Source organism: Epinephelus lanceolatus, chromosome 4 (genome assembly GCF_041903045.1).
Source record: "Epinephelus lanceolatus isolate andai-2023 chromosome 4, ASM4190304v1, whole genome shotgun sequence".
NCBI lineage: Eukaryota > Metazoa > Chordata > Actinopteri > Perciformes > Serranidae > Epinephelus > Epinephelus lanceolatus.
This window is the reverse complement of record NC_135737.1, coordinates 49,635,396-49,657,930: the sequence shown is the minus strand read 5'-3', so window position 1 is coordinate 49,657,930 and position 22,535 is coordinate 49,635,396. Positions and strand designations below refer to the sequence as shown.

General features: G+C 45.2%; 1 protein-coding gene and 2 non-coding genes across 6 annotated transcripts in view; all 3 read left to right on the top strand.

Annotated features, from left to right (window-relative positions):
- Positions 1 to 12,730, top strand: part of atg16l1 (ATG16 autophagy related 16-like 1 (S. cerevisiae)) — a 36,138-nt gene extending 23,408 nt beyond the window's left edge. For 2 of the 4 annotated variants that reach the window (XM_033631125.2, XM_033631123.2), the window contains 10 exons: positions 1,423 to 1,525; positions 2,094 to 2,199; positions 2,600 to 2,670; positions 3,414 to 3,485; positions 4,358 to 4,478; positions 4,570 to 4,675; positions 5,302 to 5,451; positions 5,620 to 5,667; positions 6,023 to 6,124; positions 12,386 to 12,730. In XM_033631125.2, the coding sequence (XP_033487016.1) occupies positions 1,423 to 1,525; positions 2,094 to 2,199; positions 2,600 to 2,670; positions 3,414 to 3,485; positions 4,358 to 4,478; positions 4,570 to 4,675; positions 5,302 to 5,451; positions 5,620 to 5,667; positions 6,023 to 6,124; positions 12,386 to 12,479 (973 nt within the window). In that variant the 3' untranslated portion in view covers positions 12,480 to 12,730. Of the gene's footprint in view, positions 1 to 1,419; positions 1,526 to 2,093; positions 2,200 to 2,599; positions 2,671 to 3,413; positions 3,486 to 4,357; positions 4,479 to 4,569; positions 4,676 to 5,301; positions 5,452 to 5,619; positions 5,668 to 6,022; positions 6,125 to 12,385 lie in introns of all 4 variants that reach the window. The other 2 variants (XM_033631124.2, XM_033631122.2) reach the window with 1 other exon arrangement.
- Positions 1,723 to 1,995, top strand: LOC117260389 (small Cajal body-specific RNA 6). The gene has a single exon (XR_004501916.2).
- LOC117260390 (small Cajal body-specific RNA 6) lies at positions 3,665 to 3,943 on the top strand. The gene has a single exon (XR_004501917.1).
- Positions 12,731 to 22,535: the final 9,805 nt, after the last annotated feature.

Sequence of the window (22,535 nt, the reverse complement as noted above, 5' to 3'; positions counted from 1 at the left end):
TAGGACACAGAGAGAGACAGTAGGACACAGACAGAAGGACAGGGACAGTAGGACAGAGAGAGAGACAGTAGGGACAGAGACAGTAGGACAGAGAGACAGCAGACAGGGACAGAAGGACAGAGAGAGAGAGAGACAGTAGGGAGAGAGAGAGAAGGACAGAGACAGTAGGGGAGAGACAGTAGGACAGAGACAGTAGGACACAGAGAGACAGTAGACACAGAGAGAGACAGTAGGACACGGACAGAAGGACAGACAGTAGGACAGAGAGACAGCAAGGACAGAGAGACAGGACAGAGACATTAGCTAACGTTAGCTTCCATAGCAAAACAAACAAGTGTGGTCCTCCTTTGTAAGATGGCTTCCTGTGACATCATCCATCCACTGAGTGAGAGCATACGGGTCGGCCAGTCTGGTCCCGTTGGTCACTGTTTACTTATTCAAGTAACACTGGCGGTCCCGGAGAGTGAGTGACCTGACATGGTGCGTTGGTAAATTCAGTCTGACGCTCTACACTAAAATGAGAGCCCTGTTGGTGGGAAGAAACACAGCGTTATATTTCTACATGAATGAACCAACGGTTAAGTTAATCACACATTCACTCCGCTCGGCGCTCTGCTGCTCCGTCTCCACAGACAGAGTGTCCAGAGTGCGCTCTGCCACTCTGAGAGTGCGCTGCTCTGGATAACCCAACGCTACATTCAGACAGCGCTCCCAATTTATCAACGCTCCAGTTTGTGTCAGAGTGCGCTCCCACACTCACAATGAGTGTTTCTGAACGCACCACTCACATCATCTTCCTCCATCGTCTAAAACAAAGCAACCGAACTTGTTAGCTAGTGCTAGCTAATGTCTGTGGAGAACTGTTTTGCCTCCAGCTAAGCCCCGCCCACCAACAAACATCACACTGTTTACTAACAGTAAAAGTTTCCATAGAATCATACGACTCAAACGTGTTCATGAGGAGTTCACAGTTCCTCCCACCTCGACTTTATTTAAACATTCAAAGTGCCCAAACTTTATCGTCCTGGTGATCGATACATCAGTGATGATGATGATGATGATGATGATGATGATGAAGAAGAAGGTGTGTTAGCATGTTGGACATGTTTCATTTAGAACGCCGACACTGTAGCTGAACAGGAAACAGAAGGCGGGTCTTCCTGCTCCACTGTAATGTGACTGACTGACCAATCAGCTTGTAAGTGCTAACCCTTAGCATGTTGCTAACTGTGTGCAGCTAAAAGACTCTGAGAGGAACTCGTGTTTGTGAACTTTGGTTCCACATCAGGCTGCGTGCAACCTCATAGCCCTGATGTCTGTCTCTCTGTCTCTGTCTGTCTGTCTCTCTGTCTCTGTCTGTCTGTCTGTCTGTCTGTCTGTCCACGTGTCCATCGTTGTGACTGTGCTCCTCTTCCTCAGCAGGCGTCGAACAGCCAACTCCTTCAGCACGTCACCTGAAAACACTGAGGCCCCCTCAGGAGTGTGTGCGGAGGTTCGAGTCCCCTCAACGGCTCTCCACGTGTTTGTGAGTAACCAGTGGACTCAGTGATTGGTGGACTGGGAGACCAGCTGATCGGTGACATCATCAGTAACCTGGGGTGGGGTTAAACAGGAAACATTACCAGCTGGTATTATTCAGGCGTTTCTGTTCGAGTGTCTGATACCTGGGCGTCTCTTTCCCCGGGTGTCTGTTGTTGCATGTTTCCCAGATGTAACCTTATTGGTCAGTGATGAGCAGTAAAAGGTCTGATTACCCACAATCCTCTCCTGCTGCCCTCTGGCTCCCAGCAGCACCTTCTCTGCGCTCCCATCATGCTCTAGTGATGCACTGATGGTTCCAGGAGCTGCTGACAGACAGACAGGAAGTGACATCACAGCCTGAGTCTGTACAGAGACCCTACAGACTCAGTGTGATGTCATCCAACAGAACCAATCAGGATAGAGCATTGGCTGAGGAAGAGGAGGGAGCTGATCTCAAGTTTTCAACCTGAGGCCAGACAAAGACACACAGATGTTTTTATTGACTCGCCGTCAAACCCTGACTCTGTGTGTGTCTGTGTGTGTGTCCTGTGTCTGTGTCTGTGTGTGTTCAGGAAGCTCACGACGGTGAGGTGAACGCAGTGAGGTTCAGCCCCGGCTCTCGTCTCCTAGCAACGGGAGGGATGGACCGCAGGGTGAAGCTGTGGGAGGTGGTGGCTGGTGAGTGGAGGGTGGAAACAGGAAGTAGCTTCAGACTGGTGTTGGTCTGACAGCCGGTTGATCCTTTAAATACTTTATTATTAATGTCTTTATTGTTTTATAATTAGTCGTTTTCTAAGTTCAGATGTCTCAACATGACAAAAATGTCATTTATCACAGTTATTTATTTTCTTTAATATATGGTCCAACAGAAGGGGGCGCTGTGAGGGTCGACCAATCCTAACTGCAGACACTGTTTATTACTGCTGGTTTCTGACTGTCAGGACTTTAAATCACATCTTAAAACTGTCTCAGGATGAACTTAACTTTGTTCTCATGTCTCTTCTGTCTTCTTTGAACTCTCGTTACTTTTATATTTATTATTATTCGTGTGTGTGTGTGTGTGTGTGTGTGCGTGCAGGTCGCTGTGAGCCTAAAGGAGCTCTGACTGGCAGTAACGCTGGAATCACCAGCATTGAGTTCGACAGCGCTGTAAGTGTTTTACCTCCTGGTCGGTCAGATGGACGCGTGGACGTCCAAAGATAATTAGTTTTTTATTAACACATATTCTTACATGAAGACGGAATGTTTGGTTCTTTAACACACATCTGTCTTTGTGTTTCAGTCTCACTGAGTTAAAATTCAACACCATGCGTGTCCAGATGATAAATGTGGGAATGTTTGGTTTATGTTTCCTCCAGAGCTGCAGCTGACTGTTATTACTCATTAATCTGCACTTACTTATTTTCATGCCTCATCAATAAGTCTGTAAAAAAAAAAAACACTATTCACAGGTTATTTATACTGTGAGAAGTTAAATTTGGTCGTTTTATCATTTTAAGTAAAATACTGAATAAAGAGTTTTTTTTGGTCAAACGAGCTGAATTAAAGCACAGACTTAAAACTTCAGTCAGAAAACTGATAAAACAAAATGTACAATCTCAAATACTGAAAGTAACAGACAGGAGTATCGTTTATCTTTGACTGTAAAAGTCTCAGGATACCTGAACTGTCCTCACTTATAAATACATGTAATGATCAAACACATCACACCTGTTGGGTTAATAATATTTTATTGGGTTCATATATTTGTTTTGTGTCTTTAGGGGTCGTACCTGCTGGGTTCATATATTTGTTTTGTGTCTTTGGGGGTCGTACCTCTTGGGTTCATATATTTGTTTTGTGTCTTTAGGGGTCGTACCTGTTGGGTTCAAATATTTGTTTTGTGTCTTTAGGGGTCGTACCTGCTGGCGGCGTCAAACGACTTTGCCAGTCGTATCTGGACTGTGGATGACTACAGACTGAGGGTGAGTCTTTACAGCTCTCACCTCACACTACATCATGATGAGACACTGATCAGTCTTTACCTGTCTGACAGGTGTCCAGGTCGATCAGCAGTGTTTCATTTATACGAGTTATATTTATGTATACGTATATATGTGAGCTAGGGTTAGGGTTAGACAACATAACTTACCATCAGTCTTCTGGTCAGTGATGTGATGTAAAAGGTCTGAACCTCAGATTCCCCTCTGTTGGCCATTTTGGCTCCCAGCAGCCCCTGCTCTGTGCTCCCATCATGCTCTAGTGATGCAGTGATGGTCCCAGGGGCTGCTGACAGACAGGAAGTGACATCACAGTCTGAGTCTGTACAGAGACCCTACAGGCTCAGTGTGATGATGAGTCACATCCAACAGAACCAGTCAGCATGGAGCGTGAGGCTGATGAGGCGGGGCCTGAGTGCTGATCTCATTCTTCTGCTGAGACCATAAAGACACGACACATCTTCATCATGTGACATCACAAGACATTATTATAAGTTCATTAAAACTTAATCACCACAGCACTTTACAGTATTAATGATAACAGTTATCTCAAGGCAATTGAATCGAATGCAACTGGACTTGGTTTTGTCTTAGAAGTAGTTTCACCTCTTATCCAAGAGGCTTCATCAGTTCATGCTTGTCTGACTAGGCTGGAACTAGTCTGACAAACTGGTGTGGAAGCACCCAGGTATTTAACCTCTGGGGAGGTCTTCACAAGGCCAGTGATGTCACTGGTTGAATGAACACCTGGATGAATGAGAATATCCACAGGCATCATAACAGTTGTGTTAGACTGTAACACACCAATAGACAACATGTCCGGTGTACGTCAGTTGTATATCTGTGTGTCCTTCCAGCACACCTTGACAGGTCACAGCGGGAAGGTGCTGTCAGCTCGATTCCTATTGGACAACACTCGAATCGTCTCCGGGAGCTACGATCGAACACTCAAACTGTGGGACCTTCGCAACAAAGTCTGTACGTGATTGGACAGTTGTCAGGGACAGGTGGTCAACAGTCTCAGTCCGCTCAGCTCATCCCATCATCCCCTGCTGTCTCACCTGTGCAGGTACCAAGACGGTGTTCGCTGGTTCCAGCTGTAATGACATCGTGTGCACGGAGCAGTGCGTCATGAGCGGACACTTTGACAAGAAAGTTCGATTCTGGGACATCAGGTACTTTTTATTACCGGTCCTCAGTCTGAGAGGGGGACAGGCGGGGTTGGACAGGTGTGGACCACCACGTCCAACACTACCTGTCCTCAGTCTTAGGACAGGCGGGGTTGGACAGGTGTGGACCACCACGTCTAACACCACCTGTCCTTAGTTTGAGAGTGAGGACAGGTGGGGTTGGACAGGTGTGGACCACCATGTCCAACACTACCTGTCCTCAGTCTTAGGACAGGCGGGGTTGGACAGGTGTGGACCACCACGTCTAACACCACCTGTCCGTAGTTTGAGAGTGAGGACAGGTGGGGTTGGACAGGTGTGGACCACCATGTCCAACACTACCTGTCCTCAGTCTTAGGACAGGCGGGGTTGGACAGGTGTGGACCACACCTGTCCAACCCCGCCTGTCTTCAGTCTGAGAGGGGGACAGGCGGGGTTGGACAGGTGTGGACCAGCACGTCCAACACCACCTGTCTTCAGTTTGAGAGTGAGGACAGCTGGGGTTGGACAGGCGTGGACGTTTTGACTGTCCTCTCTGTGTTTATTAATATTTCACGCATTGATGTTTTCAGGACTGAATGAGTTCTGTAGGTTTTGTAGGAACTGATGGTGTCATGGCGTCTGTGTGTCAGAGCGGAGAGTATAGTGAAGGAACTGGAGCTGCTGGGCAGAGTCACATCTCTGGACCTGAACCACGACCGCACCGAGCTGCTCACCTGCTCTAGAGATGACCTGGTGAAGATCATCGACCTGCGCACCAACGCCGTCAGACAGACCTTCAGGTGAGTCGATAGTGAGACGGTTATACAGGAGGAGGAGTCAGATCAGAGTCCTGCTGACATCTAAAACACTCAAGACTTCCTGTTTCTTCTTCTATTTAAAGTCGATGATGAAAACAAATTATTACTCTGTGTGTGTGTGTGTGTGTGTGTGTGTGTGTGTGTGTTTAGTGCTCAGGGTTTCAAGTGTGGAGCCGACTGGACCAGAGTCACCTTCAGGTGGGTTCAGCACTCATTAGTTTCCTCGTTTAGGGGGCGTGTCAGAGAGTTTACAGTCTGCAGATATCGTCACTGTGGAGTGTTCGTAAACTCATTGTGTATACACGCATATATATATGTATATGTGTGTATATAAAATGTATTTTAATCATAATAATAATAATAATAATAATATTGTTATTATTATTATTATTATTATTATTATTATTATTTTGGTCCTGTATTTTGGACTTTACTCAGTCACTGTTTAACTTCCTGTCAGTGACACTTCCTGTTTCACATTAAAAGCCTCCTGATAGTGGGAGGGATTTATTTTAGTCAGCTCAGTTTTTGATTGTTTGTTTGTTGTGTTCAGTCCTGATGGCAGCTACGTGGCCGGAGGATCAGCTGACGGAGCTCTGTACATCTGGAATGTTGTGACGGGGAAAGTGGACCGGACTCTGGACCGGAACCATAAGTAAGAAACAAAACCTCGTTATGTACGTGGAACACACCTCGTTATATACGTGGAACACACCTCGTTATATGTGGAACACACCTCGTAACATAGTGGAACACACCTCGTTATGTACGTGGAACACACCTCGTTATGTACATGGAACACACCTCGTTATATACGTGGAACACACCTCGTTATATACATGGAACACACCTCATAACATAGTGGAACACACCTCGTTATATACGTGGAACAGACCTCGTTATATATGTGGAACACACCTCGTAACATAGGTGGAACACACCTCGTTATATACGTGGAACACACCTCGTAACATAGGTGAAACACACCTCGTAACATAGGTGAAACACACCTCGTAACATAGGTGAAACACACCTCGTAACATAGGTGGAACACACCTCGTAACATAGGTGGAACACACCTCGTTATATACGTGGAACAGACCTCGTAACATAGGTGAAACACACCTCGTAACATAGGTGGAACACACCTCGTTATATATGTGGAACACACCTCGTAACATAGGTGAAACACACCTCGTAACATAGTAGAACACACCTCATATATGTGGAACACACCTCGTAACATAGGTGGAACACACCTCGTTATATATGTGGAACACACCTCGTAACATAGGTGAAACACACCTCGTAACATAGTAGAACACACCTCATTATATATGTGGAACACACCTCGTAACATAGGTGGAACACACCTCGTAACATAGGTGAAACACACCTCGTAACATAGTAGAACACACCTCATTATATATGTGGAACACACCTCGTAACATAGGTGGAACACACCTCGTAACATAGGTGGAACACACCTCGTAACATAGTGGAACACACCTCATTATATATGTGGAACACACCTCGTAACATAGTGGAACACACCTCGTAACATAGGTGGAACACACCTCGTTATATACGTGGAACACACCTCGTAACATAGGTGAAACACACCTCGTTATATATGTGGAACACACCTCGTAACATAGGTGGAACACACCTCGTAACATAGGTGGAACACACCTCGTAACATAGTGGAACACACCTCATTATATATGTGGAACACACCTCGTAACATAGTGGAACACACCTCGTAACATAGGTGGAACACACCTCGTTATATACGTGGAACACACCTCGTAACATAGGTGAAACACACCTCGTTATATATGTGGAACACACCTTGTAACATAGTGGAACACACCTCATTATATATGTGGAACACACCTCGTAACATAGTGGAACACACCTCGTAACATAGGTGGAACACACCTCGTTATATACGTGGAACACACCTCGTAACATAGGTGAAACACACCTCGTAACATAGTAGAACACACCTCATATATGTGGAACACACCTCGTAACATAGGTGGAACACACCTCGTAACATAGGTGGAACACACCTCGTTATATATGTGGAACACACCTCGTAACATAGGTGAAACACACCTCGTAACATAGTAGAACACACCTCATTATATATGTGGAACACACCTCGTAACATAGGTGGAACACACCTCGTAACATAGGTGAAACACACCTCGTAACATAGTAGAACACACCTCATTATATATGTGGAACACACCTCGTAACATAGGTGGAACACACCTCGTAACATAGGTGGAACACACCTCGTAACATAGTGGAACACACCTCATTATATATGTGGAACACACCTCGTAACATAGTGGAACACACCTCATTATATATGTGGAACACACCTCGTAACATAGGTGGAACACACCTCGTAACATAGGTGGAACACACCTCGTAACATAGTAGAACACACCTCGTAACATAGTGGAACACACCTCGTAACATAGTAGAACACACCTCGTAACATAGTGGAACACACCTCGTAACATAGGTGAAACACACCTCGTAACATAGGTGGAACACACCTCGTAACATAGGTGGAACACACCTCGTTATATATGTGGAACAATCAATCAATCAATCAATTTTATTTATAAAGCCCAATATCACAAATCACAATTTGCCTCACAGGGCTTTACAGCATACGACATCCCTCTGTCCTTATGACCCTCACAGCTGATCAGGAAAAACTCCCCAAAAAAACCCTTTAACGGGGAAAAAAAACGGTAGAGCTTGACCATTTAGAGTTTTATAAAGTAACAGATTTTAAATTCAATTCTGGATTTTACAGGGAGCCAGTGCAGAGAAGCTAAAACAGGAGAAATATGATCTCGTTTCTTAGTTCCTGTTAGTACACGTGCTGCTGCATTCTGAATTAGCTGGAGAGTTTTTAAGGACTTACTAGAGCTACCTGATAATAGAGAGTTACAGTAATCCAGCCTTGAGGTAACAAAAGCGTGGACCAATTTTTCTGCATCTTTTCGGGTCAGGATAGGCCTAATTTTCACAATATTACGCAGATGAAAAAATGCAGTCTGTGAGGTTTGTTTTAAATGAGAATTAAAAGACAAATCTTGATCAAATATTACTCCGAGGTTTCTTACGGTAGTGCTAGAGGCCAGAGCAATGCCATCTAGAGAAACTATGTCATCACATAAAGAGTCTCTGAGTTGTTTGGGGCCAAGAACAATAACTTCAGTTTTGTCTGAATTTAACATCAGGAAATTGGTGCTCATCCAAGTTTTTATGTCTTTAAGGCAGTTATGGAGTTTAGTTAATTGATTACTTTCTTCTGGCTTCATCGATAAATACAACTGAGTATCATCCGCATAACAATGGAAATTTACAGAGTGATTTCTAATGATGTTACCTAAAGGAAGCATATATAGAGTAAATAGGATTGGTCCGAGCACAGAACCTTGCGGAACTCCAAAACAAACTTTGGTACGTAAGGATGATTCATTATGAACGTCAACAAACTGAAAACGATCAGATAAATAAGATTTAAACCAGCTTAGTGCAGAACCTTTTAGGCCAATTAAGTGTTCCAGTCTCTGCAGTAGAATTTGATGGTCAATTGTGTCAAACGCCGCACTAAGATCTAATAAAACAAGTACAGAGACAAGTCCTTTGTCTGAAGCAATCAGAAGGTCATTTGTAATTTTAACTAGTGCTGTCTCAGTGCTATGATGCACTCTAAATCCTGACTGAAATTCCTCAAATAAATTATTATCATGGAGAAAATCACACAGCTGGTCTGCGACTACTTTCTCAAGGATCTTTGACATAAAGGGAAGATTAGATATTGGTCTATAGTTGGCTAACACCTCTGGATCCAGGGTGGGCTTTTTTAGTAGAGGTTTAATTACAGCTACCTTAAAAGACTGTGGTACATAGCCTGTTAATAAGGATATATTGATCATATCTAATATATGAGTGTTAACTAAAGGTAAGACCTCCTTAAGTAGCCTAGTTGGGATGTGTAAGAGACACGTTGATGATTTAGATGAAGAAATCACTGCGGTCAATTCTTGAAGAGAAATTGGGGAGAAGCAATCTAAATATATATTAGGTCTTACAGCTGTGTTTGAGGTTAGATAGGTACTATCTGAGGACAGGAGGTCATGAATTTTGCCTCTAATAGTTAGAATTTTATCATTAAAAAAGCTCATAAAATCATTACTGCTAAGGGCTAAAGGAATACAAGGCTCAATAGAGCTTTGACTCTCAGTCAGCCTGGCTACAGTGCTGAAAAGAAACCTGGGGTTGTTCTTATTGTCTTCTATTAATGCTGAGTAATAGTTTGCTCTGGCATTGCGGAGGCCCCTCTTATAAGTTTTGAGACTGTCTGTCCAGATTAAACGAGATTCTTCCAGTTTGGTCAATCGCCAATTCCTTTCAAATTTTCGCGATATTTGTTTTAACTTACGGGTTTGAGAGTTATACCAAGGAGCGAACTTTCTTTGCTTTGTTAACTTCTTTTTAAGAGGAGCTACAGAGTCAAGTGTTGTTCGCAGCGAGCCTACGGCGCTATCGACAAAATGATCAAAGTCGGTACGGGAAACCTCTGTGACTAAGGGACTTGGTATTGAATTTAACGACGGAGTAATCTTTTCCTTAAATTTTGCGACAGCACTATCTGATAAACATCTAGTAGAGTAACTGTTGCTGAGTGGCGTGTAATCGAGTAAAAAGAAATCAAAAGTAATCAGATAATGATCCGATAGCGAGGGATTCTGTGGAAAGACTTTTAGGTTATCAATTTCAATTCCATACGTCAGAACTAGATCGAGGGTATGGTTAAAACAGTGAGTGGGTTCATGTACACCCTGACTGAAGCCAATGGAGTCTATTAATGAGATAAACGCGGTAGCCAGGGAGTCATTATCAACGTCGACATGAATGTTAAAATTGCCTACAATAATAACTTTATCTGATTTAAGAACTAAATTGGATAAAAACTCTGAGAATTCAGATACAAATTCAGAATACGGGCCAGGAGCACAGTACACTATAACAAATAAAAGTGGCTGCGAGGTTTTCCAGGTCGGATGTAAAAGACTAAGAACGAGGCTTTCAAATGAATTATAATCTAGTTTAGGTTTAGGGCTGATTAACAGACTAGAGTTAAAAATGGCTGCAACTCCCCCTCCTCGGCCGCTGCCTCGAGGAATGTGGGTATTATTATGACTGGGAGGAGTGGACTCATTAAGACTAACATATTCATCTTGACACAGCCAGGTTTCAGTGAGACTGAGTAAATCAATATGATTATCTGATATTAATTTGTTTACTAACACTGCTTTAGATGATAGAAACCTGATATTTAACAGTCCGCATTTAATTCTCCTGTTTTGTCTTTCTGTCACAGAAGAGGTTTTAATTTTTATGAGGTTGTTATGCACAACTCCTCTTTGTTTAATTTTAGATTTAAATAATTTAGGTGGTCGGGGGACAGACACCGTTTGTATAAAACTATGGATGGGTAACTGAACTAGAAGCTCAGAGAGGCGTATAGGACTGTGACTCTAAGTCCTGATCTCAACTCTGGGTTGTCAGGGATTTAAATTACTAATAAAGTTTGCCAGGTTCCTAGAAATGAGAGCAGCTCCATCCAAAGTGGGGTGAATGCCGTCTCTCCTAATAAGACCAGGTTTTCCCCAGAAAGTTTTCCAATTATTAACAAAACCCACATCGTTTGCTGGACACCACCTGGACAGCCAGCGATTAAATGATGACATGCGGCTAAACATGTCATCACTGGTCAGATTTGGGAGGGGTCCAGAGAAAACTACGGAGTCCGACATCGTTTTTGCATATTCACACACCGAGGCAATATTGATTTTAGTGACTTCCGATTGGCGTAACCGGGTGTCATTGCCGCTGACGTGAATAACAGTCTTACTGAATCTACGTTTAGCTTTAGCCAGCAGTTTTAAATTTGATTCAATGTTGCCCGCTCTGGCCCCAGGGATACATTTGACTATGGCTGCTGGTGTTGCTAACTTCACGTTCCTCAGAATAGAGCTGCCAATAACCAGAGTTTTATCCTCAGCGGGTGTGTCGCTGAGTGGGGAAAAGCAGTTGGAAACGTGAACAGGCTGGTGGTGAGCCGTGGGCTTCGGCTTGGAGCTGTGCTTCTGGCAAACCGTAACCCAACGGGAGTTACCGGAGGACAGTTAGCAGAGGCTAAGGCTATGCTATGTGGCTCCGCACCGGCTACAGGGGGCTGGCTAACTACCGCAGCTACTGAATGGTTTTCCATGGTGCGGAGCCGCGCTTCTAATTCACTAAGGCTCGCCTCCAACGCAGCAAATAAGCTACACTTGTTACAATTACCACTGTCGCTAAAGGAGGCAGAGGCATAGCTAAACATTTGGCACACCGAGCAAGAAAGAGCAGAGGGAGAAGCCATCGCTAACTGTAAAGCTAATGTAGCTACCAAGGCTAGTAACGTGCAAACAACAGCTAAGAGATTAGCGAGAAAGTCGTAGAAAGGAGGAGAGCTATAAGTGCATAAACAGAACCAGTGTGGGTTAAGACTTGAAGTAGACGTTAAAGCAACGTTAAAGCAACTGAAGTGAGAAAGCAGGCTAGTAGAATTCACCAGAGCAGTACAGAGACACTGTCACAGAAACACCGGAAATGACACAACTCGCTTACCGCAATACGTCAGCCGAATCAAATAAACACACCTCGTTATATATGTGGAACACACCTCGTAACATAGGTGGAACACACCTTGTTATATACGTGGAACACACCTCGTAACATAGGTGGAACACACCTCGTTATATACGTGGAACACACCTCGTTATATATGCGTGTGCTCACATGTTGATCATCTGTTTTATTGTCCTTCCTGCAGCTCTGCCATCAACTCAGTGTCGTGGTCGCCGTCGGGAGCATACGTCGCCAGTGTGGAGAAAGGCAGCAAGGCCATCCTGTGGTCGGACATGTGACTGGCTGAGGGACCTGCTGCTGCTGCTGCTGCTGATGATGAAGATGAAGATGATGATGAAGGGACTGTGGACAGGTGGAGACACAGAGGACGATGAAGGGTGTGACGGACTCCTTGTTGTTGAACTCAGACAGACTGATGGGGACTGAGTGGACTCTGCCGTCACGTTTACGTTTTAGAGCTTTTAACAAACTGCCGTCTTCATCCAGCTGGAGGTGAAAGGGTTAATAATAAAGTCTTCATGTCCAGCCAGAGGTGTCTGTCTGTCTGTCTTACCTAAATCACATCTGCGCCATCACTTCCTGCTTACTTCCTGTTGTGTGTCTGAAGGTTCCTGATGCGTCCAGCAGGTGTCTCTGTCACACAGGTGTGATGATGTCACATCCTGGCCTGCAGCTCTGTGGATGGACCAGTTACTGAAGGGTTAGAATCATCACAACATGATCATTAAAAAGATTCAGTATGAAGACACTGTTGGCTGCTCAGAGGAAACACTTAAAACAAACAGGATGTTCAACAAATAAACAAACAGATGTTCAACAAACAAACAAGCAGGATGTTCAACAAACAAACAGGATGTTCAACAAACAGGATGTTTAAGGATTATAAAGGACGACAAAATAAAAACATCCATAGAATCCCTAATCTTAAATTAAGGACTTCATTGGTTTTATAATGTCTCATATCATATAATCCCACATGTGACAGAGGATTTTTGAATGTTTTTCTTGATATTGTGTTTTCGAACCTTAAAAGCTTTTTTCGTATTTTTCAAAATATAATTTACCAAACGCCTCACAATTATATCACTGACAAATCATATTTTATGTTTTGTTTTGTTTTTTTTAATATTTTGCAAAGTCGTCTCTGACACTGAAAAAACTTTTATTTCCTTCAGTAATGTTTATTTAAAAACTGCACTTTATTCAGAGTGGCATTAAAAATCTGAGAACAAACTGAAAAGTTTCAGATGAACAGAATTATAAGAAATAATCAGTATGAAACATGTAAATAAAATATAAATGTGCCTCATGTTAAAGTGTTTCAACACGTCAGGACTGAAGATACTGAAAATATAAAAATCTATATAATCACTTTGCTTAGGCTGAACAATATGTTCTTCAAAAACCCTTAACTTGGTCCCTTAACTTAAGTCACCAGAGTTTAGTGTGATTAATAAAGTAAACAAAAATAAAATTTAAAGTTCTCAGTTATTGAAGAGAGATAGAGAGAGACAGAGAGACGGAGAGAGACAGAGAGAGATGTCAGCAGACAGACTGCTGAGTCAGACTGACAAACTTAATCGGCTCAGCAGAGACACAAACACGTCTGTTGACGGGACACTCACACTGTCAGACTCACATCAATCATTATTGATTATTAATAATGTGAACAGACGCATTAAACTTAATTAAAATTTGAAAATCAAAGAAATCTGATCAACAGCTTCAGACCTTACGAAACACCTTAAGTTTTCAAGGTTTTACTTAAAAGCCTTAAATCTAAAAATTACCCTTAAGTTTTCCTTAAAATTCAACCTAGGAATTTAAGTTTTTTTCCTGATTTCGATCTTATAATTAAGGAAGCCTTCAAAGTTAGTTTAACTAAAAACATTCTTAAACACCAAGTTAAGGTTTTCCCTTAAGTTATAATTTGTAGGAAAACTTAGAGAACACTTCAGAATTTAAGGATCTCCTTGTCTATAATTAAGTAATCCCTTAAATGTAGTTTAACCATTGTATAAACACCTTAGATATCACAAGTACAAACAAGTGGTCGTCATGGTAACAGTCGAATATTACTGCTGTAAAATGTTTGATTGCACTAAATGGCTGAACGTTTTCCCTTAGCTAAGGAAACCTAAGGGATTCTGTACAACATCCTTCAGTAAGTCCCTCAGCTAAGGAGAAATTAAGCCTTCAGTGTCATAGCTAAGGAGAAAACTGACCGTTGTCATGATGAAGAGTTAAACTGTTTCTACTTTCTCATCTTCATCACAGCAGATCTTCATCACAGCAGAGCTTCGTCTTCATCACAGCAGATCTTTGTCTCTATACAAATATCGTCAGCTCACCTCCACATGCGGCAACGGTTCTGTAACTGACCTCCTGAAGAGAGCCAGGACTGTTCTCAGGGTGAGAGGCGCTGGGTGGGTGTGGGGAGACTCACGAGCCCTGGGCCGAGCACCACCGTGTTGGAGCTGTGTAGAACCTATGACGGAGCTGTGTCGTAGCTGTGTAGAAGCTATGACGGAGCTGTGTCGGACCTGTGTAGAAGCTATAACGGAGCTGTGTATAAGCTGTGACGGAGCTGTGTAGAAGCTATGACTGAGCGGTGTAGAAGCTATGACGGAGCTGTGTCGGACCTGTGTAGAAGCTATAACGGAGCTGTGTATAAGCTGTGACGGAGCTGTGTAGAAGCTATGTTTTAGCTATGTTGTAGCTGAGTCATAGCTGTGTAGAAGCTATGACTGAGCGGTGTATAAGCTGTGACGGAGCTGTGTAGAAGCTATGTTTTAGCTATGTTGTAGCTGAGTCATAGCTGTGTAGAAGCTATGACGGAGCTGTGTAGAAGCTGTGTAAAAGCTGTGTAGAAGCTGTGGAGAAGCCGTATAGGAGCTGTGTAGGAGCTGTGTAGAAGCTGTGGAGAAGCTGTGTAGAAGCTGTGTAGAAGCTGTGTAGAAGCTGTGTAGAAGCTGTGTGGAAGCTGTGTAGAAGCTGTGTAGAAGCTGTGTGGAAGCTGTGTAGAAGCTGTGTAGGAGCTGTGTAGAAGCTGTGTGGAAGCTGTGTAGAAGCTGTGTGGAAGCTGTGTGGACGCTGTGTAGAAGCTGTGTGGAAGCTGTGTGGACGCTGTGTAGAAGCTGTGTCAGAGCTGTGTGGAAGCTGTGTGGAAGCTGTGTAGAAGCTGTGTAGAAGCTCTGTAGAAGCTGTGTAGAAGCTGTGTAGAAGCTGTGTCAGAGCTGTGTAGAAGCTGTGTAGAAGCTGTGTCGTAGCTGTGTAGAAGCCGTTTAGAAGCTGTGTGGAAGCTGTGTGGAAGCTATGTCGTAGCTGTGTATAGGCTGTGTAGAAGCTGTGTTGGAGCTGTGTCGGAGCTATGTCGGAGCTGTGTATAAGCTGTGTAGAAGCTGTGTTGGAGCTATGTCGGAGCTGTGTAGAAGCTGTGTTGGAGCTGTGTAGAAGCTGTGTGGGAGCTGTGAAGAAGCTGTGTGGAAGCTGTGTTGGACCTGTGTCGGAGCTGTGTAGAAGCTGTGTGGGAGCTGTGTGGAAGCTGTGTTGGAGCTATGTCGGAGCTGTGTAGAAGCTGTGTTGGACCTGTGTAGAAGCTGTGTTGGAGCTATGTCGGAGCTGTGTAGAAGCTGTGTTGGAGCTGTGTAGAAGCTGTGTGGAAGCTGTGTTGACGCTGTGTAGAAGCTGTGTAGAAGCTGTGTGTAAGCTGTGTGGAAACTGTGTAGAAGCTGTGTAGAAGCTGTGTAGCAGCTGTGTAGAAGCTGTGTAGAAACTGTGTAGAAGCTGTGTAGAAGCTGTGTAGCAGCTGTGTTGGAGCTGTGTTGAAGCTGTGTAGAAGCTGTGTTGAAGCTGTGTGGAAGCTGTGTAGAAGCTGTGTAGAAGCTGTGTTGGAGCTGTGTAGAAGCTGTGTTGAAGCTGTGTTGAAGCTGTGTTGGAGCTGTGTTGGAGCTGTGTAGAAGCTGTGTTGAAGCTGTGTTGAAGCTGTGTGGAAGCTGTGTGGAAGCTGTGTAGAAGCTGTGTTGGAGCTGTGTAGAAGCTGTGTTGAAGCTGTGTGGAAGCTGTGTTGGAGCTGTGTTGAAGCTGTGTTGGAGCTGTGTTGAAGCTGTGTTGGAGCTGTGTTGGAGCTGTGTTGAAGCTGTGTTGGAGCTGTGTTGAAGCTGTGTTGAAGCTGTGTTGAAGCTGTGTTGAAGCTGTGTAGAAGCTGTGTGGAAGCTGTGTAAAAGCTGTGTGGAAGCTGTGTAGAAGCTGTGTGGAAGCTGTGTTGGAGCTGTGTTGAAGCTGTGTAGAAGCTGTGTAGAAGCTGTGTTGAAGCTGTGTAGAAGCTGTGTTGGAGCTGTGTTGGAGCTGTGTTGAAGCTGTGTTGGAGCTGTGTTGAAGCTGTGTAGAAGCTGTGTAGAAGCTGTGTTGAAGCTGTGTAGAAGCTGTGTTGGAGCTGTGTTGAAGCTGTGTTGGAGCTGTGTTGAAGCTGTGTTGGAGCTGTGTTGAAGCTGTGTGGAAGCTGTGTAGAAGCTGTGTTGGAGCTGTGTTGAAGCTGTGTTGGAGCTGTGTTGAAGCTGTGTAGAAGCTGTGTAGAAGCTGCGTTGAAGCTGTGTAGAAGCTGTGTAGAAGCTGTGTTGGAGCTGTGTTGAAGCTGTGTGGAAGCTGTGTTGGAGCTGTGTTGAAGCTGTGTGGAAGCTGTGTGGAAGCTGTGTAGAAGCTGTGTTGAAGCTGTGTGGAAGCTGTGTGGAAGCTGTGTTGGAGCTGTGTAGAAGCTGTGTTGAAGCTGTGTGGAAGCTGTGTAGAAGCTGTGTGGAAGCTGTGTGGAAGCTGTGTGGAAGCTGTGTTGGAGCTGTGTAGAAGCTGTGTTGAAGCTGTGTGGAAGCTGTGTGGAAGCTGTGTAGAAGCTGTGTAGAAGCTGTGTAGAAGCTGTGTAGAAGCTGTGTTGGAGCTGTGTGGAAGCTGTGTGGAAGCTGTGTAGAAGCTGTGTAGAAGCTGTGTAGAAGCTGTGTGGAAGCTGTGTTGGAGCTGTGTGGAAGCTGTGTGGAAGCTGTGTAGAAGCTGTGTAGAAGCTGTGTAGAAGCTGTGTGGAAGCTGTGTGGAAGCTGTGTTGAAGCTGTGTGGAAGCTGTGTGGAAGCTGTGTGGAAGCTGTGTAGAAGCTGTGTTGGAGCTGTGTGGAAGCTGTGTGGAAGCTGTGTTGGAGCTGTGTGGAAGCTGTGTGGAAGCTGTGTGGAAGCTGTGTAGAAGCTGTGTGGAAGCTGTGTTGGAGCTGTGTGGAAGCTGTGTGGAAGCTGTGTGGAAGCTGTGTGGAAGCTGTGTAGAAGCTGTGTGGAAGCTGTGTTGGAGCTGTGTGGAAGCTGTGTGGAAGCTGTGTAGAAGCTGTGTAGAAGCTGTGTGGAAGCTGTGTGGAAGCTGTGTTGAAGCTGTGTGGAAGCTGTGTGGAAGCTGTGTGGAAGCTGTGTAGAAGCTGTGTTGGAGCTGTGTGGAAGCTGTGTGGAAGCTGTGTGGAAGCTGTGTAGAAGCTGTGTAGAAGCTGTGTGGAAGCTGTGTGGAAGCTGTGTTGGAGCTGTGTTGGAGCTGTGTGGAAGCTGTGTGGAAGCTGTGTTGGAGCTGTGTTGGAGCTGTGTGGAAGCTGTGTAGAAGCTGTGTGGAAGCTGTGTAGAAGCTGTGTTGGAGCTGTGTTGAAGCTGTGTTGGAGCTGTGTTGGAGCTGTGTTAAAGCTGTGTAGAAGCTGTGTTGAAGCTGTGTTGAAGCTGTGTAGAAGCTGTGTAGAAGCTGTGTAGAAGCTGTGTTGAAGCTGTGTAGAAGCTGTGTAGAAGCTGTGTTGAAGCTGTGTAGAAGCTGTGTAGAAGCTGTGTTGAAGCTGTGTAGAAGCTGTGTGGAAGCTGTGTAGAAGCTGTGTAGAAGCTGTGTAGAAGCTGTGTTGAAGCTGTGTAGAAGCTGTGTGGAAGCTGTGTGGAAGCTGTGTTGAAGCTGTGTAGAAGCTGTGTAGAAGCTGTGTGGAAGCTGTGTGGAAGCTGTGTAGAAGCTGTGTGGAAGCTGTGTGGAAGCTGTGTTGGAGCTGTGTAGAAGCTGTGTTGAAGCTGTGTAGAAGCTGTGTTGGAGCTGTGTAGAAGCTGTGTTGAAGCTGTGTAGAAGCTGTGTAGAAGCTGTGTGGAAGCTGTGTGGAAGTTGTGTTGGAGCTGTGTAGAAGCTGTGTAGAAGCTGTGTAGAAGCTGTGTTGAAGCTGTGTGGAAGTTGTGTTGGAGCTGTGTAGAAGCTGTGTAGAAGCTGTGTGGAAGCTGTGTGGAAGTTGTGTTGGAGCTGTGTAGAAGCTGTGTAGAAGCTGTGTAGAAGCTGTGTAGAAGCTGTGTTGGAGCTGTGTAGAAGCTGTGTTGGAGCTGTGTAGAAGCTGTGTAGAAGCTGTGTAGAAGCTGTGTTGGAGCTGTGTAGAAGCTGTGTAGAAGCTGTGTGGAAGCTGTGTAGAAGCTGTGTAGAAGCTGTGTAGAAGCTGTGTAGAAGCTGTGTGGAAGCTGTGTAGAAGCTGTGTGGAAGCTGTGTTAGAGCTGTGTGGAAGCTGTGTTAGAGCTGTGTAGAAGCTGTGTAGAAGCTGTGTAGAAGCTGTGTTGAAGCTGTGTTGGAGCTGTGTAGAAGCTGTGTTGGAGCTGTGTAGAAGCTGTGTAGAAGCTGTGTGGAAGCTGTGTTGGAGCTGTGTAGAAGCTGTGTGGAAGCTGTGTTGGAGCTGTGTAGAAGCTGTGTAGAAGCTGTGTGGAAGCTGTGTAGAAGCTGTGTAGAAGCTGTGTAGAAGCTGTGTTGGAGCTGTGTAGAAGCTGTGTAGAAGCTGTGTGGAAGCTGTGTTGGAGCTGTGTAGAAGCTGTGTAGAAGCTGTGTGGAAGCTGTGTAGAAGCTGTGTGGAAGCTGTGTTGGAGCTGTGTTGAAGCTGTGTAGAAGCTGTGTAGAAGCTGTGTAGAAGCTGTGTGGAAGCTGTGTTGGAGCTGTGTAGAAGCTGTGTTGGAGCTGTGTAGAAGATGTGTAGAAGCTGTGTGGAAGCTGTGTAGAAGCTGTGTGGAAGCTGTGTTGGAGCTGTGTGGAAGCTGTGTAGAAGCTGTGTAGAAGCTGTGTAGAAGCTGTGTGGAAGCTGTGTGGAAGCTGTGAAGAAGCTGTGTAGAAGCTGTGTTGAAGCTGTGTAGAAGCTGTGTAGAAGCTGTGGAAGCTGTGTTGGAGCTGTGTAGAAGCTGTGTTGGAGCTGTGTTGAAGCTGTGTGGAAGCTGTGTGGAAGCTGTGTTTGAGCTGTGTAGAAGCTGTGTTGGAGCTGTGTAGAGGATGTGTAGAAGCTGTGTTGAAGCTGTGTTGGAGCTGTGTAGAAGCTGTGTGGAAGCTGTGTTGGAGCTGTGTGGAAGCTGTGTGGAAGCTGTGTTGGAGCTGTGTAGAAGCTGTGTTGGAGCTGTGTAGAAGCTGTGTAGAAGCTGTGTAGAAGTTGTGTGGAAGCTGTGTTGGAGCTGTGTAGAAACTATGTTGGAGCTGTGTAGAAAATGTGTAGAAGCTGTGTGGAAGCTGTGTGGAAGCTGTGTGGAAGCTGTGTGGAAGCTGTGTAGAAGCTGTGTGGAAGCTGTGTTGAAGCTGTGTTGAAGCTGTGTTGGAGCTGTGTAGAAGCTGTGTTGAAGCTGTGTAGAAGATGTGTAGAAGCTGTGTAGAAGCTGTGTTGGTAGCTGTGTAGAAGAGGTGTAGAAGCTGTGTGGAAGCTGTGTTTGAGCTGTGTAGAAGATGTGTAGAAGCTGTGTAGAAGCTGTGTGGAAGCTGTGTAGAAGCTGTGTAGAAGCTGTGTTGGAGCTGTGTAGAAGCTGTGTAGAAGCTGTGTGGAAGCTGTGTTGGAGCTGTGTAGAAGCTGTGTTGGAGCTGTGTAGAAGATGTGTAGAAGCTGTGTGGAAGCTGTGTAGAAGCTGTGTGGAAGCTGTGTTGGAGCTGTGTTGAAGCTGTGTAGAAGCTGTGTAGAAGCTGTGTAGAAGCTGTGTGGAAGCTGTGTTGGAGCTGTGTGGAAGCTGTGTGGAAGCTGTGTTGAAGCTGTGTAGAAGCTGTGTGGAAGCTGTGTTGGAGCTGTGTAGAGGATGTGTAGAAGCTGTGTTGAAGCTGTGTAGAAGCTGTGTAGAAGCTGTGTGGAAGCTGTGTTGGAGCTGTGTAGAAGATGTGTAGAAGCTGTGTTGGAGCTGTGTTGAAGCTGTGTAGAAGCTGTGTAGAAGCTGTGGAAGCTGTGTTGAAGCTGTGTAGAAGCTGTGTTGGAGCTGTGTTGAAGCTGTGTGGAAGCTGTGTGGAGGCTGTGTTGAAGCTGTGTTGAAGCTGTGTGGAAGCTGTGTTGAAGCTGTGTAGAAGCTGTGTGGAAGCTGTGTTGGAGCTGTGTAGAAGCTGTGTTGGAGCTGTGTAGAAGCTGTGTAGAAGCTGTGTGGAAGCTGTGTTGGAGCTGTGTAGAAGCTGTGTTGAAGCTGTGTAGAAGCTGTGTAGAAGCTGTGTGGAAGCTGTGTTGGAGCTGTGTAGAAGATGTGTAGAAGCTGTGTGGAAGCTGTGTAGAAGCTGTGTAGAAGCTGTGTAGAAGCTGTGTTAAAGCTGTGTGGAAGCTGTGTAGAAGCTGTGTTGGAGCTGTGTTGAAGCTGTGTGGAAGCTGTGTGGAAGCTGTGTTTGAGCTGTGTAGAAGCTGTGTTGGAGCTGTGTAGAGGATGTGTAGAAGCTGTGTTGAAGCTGTGTTGGAGCTGTGTAGAAGCTGTGTGGAAGCTGTGTTGGAGCTGTGTGGAAGCTGTGTGGAAGCTGTGTTGGAGCTGTGTAGAAGCTGTGTTGGAGCTGTGTAGAAGCTGTGTAGAAGCTGTGTAGAAGTTGTGTGGAAGCTGTGTTGGAGCTGTGTAGAAACTATGTTGGAGCTGTGTAGAAAATGTGTAGAAGCTGTGTGGAAGCTGTGTGGAAGCTGTGTGGAAGCTGTGTGGAAGCTGTGTAGAAGCTGTGTGGAAGCTGTGTTGAAGCTGTGTTGAAGCTGTGTTGGAGCTGTGTAGAAGCTGTGTTGAAGCTGTGTAGAAGATGTGTAGAAGCTGTGTAGAAGCTGTGTTGGTAGCTGTGTAGAAGAGGTGTAGAAGCTGTGTGGAAGCTGTGTTTGAGCTGTGTAGAAGATGTGTAGAAGCTGTGTAGAAGCTGTGTGGAAGCTGTGTAGAAGCTGTGTAGAAGCTGTGTTGGAGCTGTGTAGAAGCTGTGTAGAAGCTGTGTGGAAGCTGTGTTGGAGCTGTGTAGAAGCTGTGTTGGAGCTGTGTAGAAGATGTGTAGAAGCTGTGTGGAAGCTGTGTAGAAGCTGTGTGGAAGCTGTGTAGAAGCTGTGTGGAAGCTGTGTTGGAGCTGTGTTGAAGCTGTGTAGAAGCTGTGTAGAAGCTGTGTAGAAGCTGTGTGGAAGCTGTGTTGGAGCTGTGTTGAAGCTGTGTGGAAGCTGTGTTGAAGCTGTGTAGAAGCTGTGTGGAAGCTGTGTTGGAGCTGTGTAGAGGATGTGTAGAAGCTGTGTTGAAGCTGTGTAGAAGCTGTGTAGAAGCTGTGTGGAAGCTGTGTTGGAGCTGTGTAGAAGATGTGTAGAAGCTGTGTTGGAGCTGTGTTGAAGCTGTGTAGAAGCTGTGTAGAAGCTGTGGAAGCTGTGTTGAAGCTGTGTAGAAGCTGTGTTGGAGCTGTGTTGAAGCTGTGTGGAAGCTGTGTGGAGGCTGTGTTGAAGCTGTGTTGAAGCTGTGTGGAAGCTGTGTTGAAGCTGTGTAGAAGCTGTGTGGAAGCTGTGTTGGAGCTGTGTAGAAGCTGTGTTGGAGCTGTGTAGAAGCTGTGTAGAAGCTGTGTGGAAGCTGTGTTGGAGCTGTGTAGAAGCTGTGTTGAAGCTGTGTAGAAGCTGTGTAGAAGCTGTGTGGAAGCTGTGTTGGAGCTGTGTAGAAGATGTGTAGAAGCTGTGTGGAAGCTGTGTAGAAGCTGTGTAGAAGCTGTGTAGAAGCTGTGTTAAAGCTGTGTGGAAGCTGTGTAGAAGCTGTGTTAAAGCTGTGTTGAAGCTGTGTAGAAGCTGTGTTGAAGCTGTGTAGAAGCTGTGGAAGCTGTGTTGGAGCTGTGTTGAAGCTGTGTGGAAGCTGTGTAGAAGCTGTGTAGAAGCTGTGTAGAAGCTGTGTTGAAGCTGTGTGGAAGCTGTGGAAGCTGTGTTGAAGCTGTGTAGAAGCTGTGTAGAAGCTGTGTAGAAGCTGTGTAGAAGCTGTGTGGAAGCTGTGTAGAAGCTGTGGAAGCTGTGTGGAAGCTGTGGAAGCTGTGTTGAAGCTGTGTGGAAGCTGTGTAGAAGCTGTGTAGAAGCTGTGTGGAAGCTGTGTAGAAGCTGTGGAAGCTATGT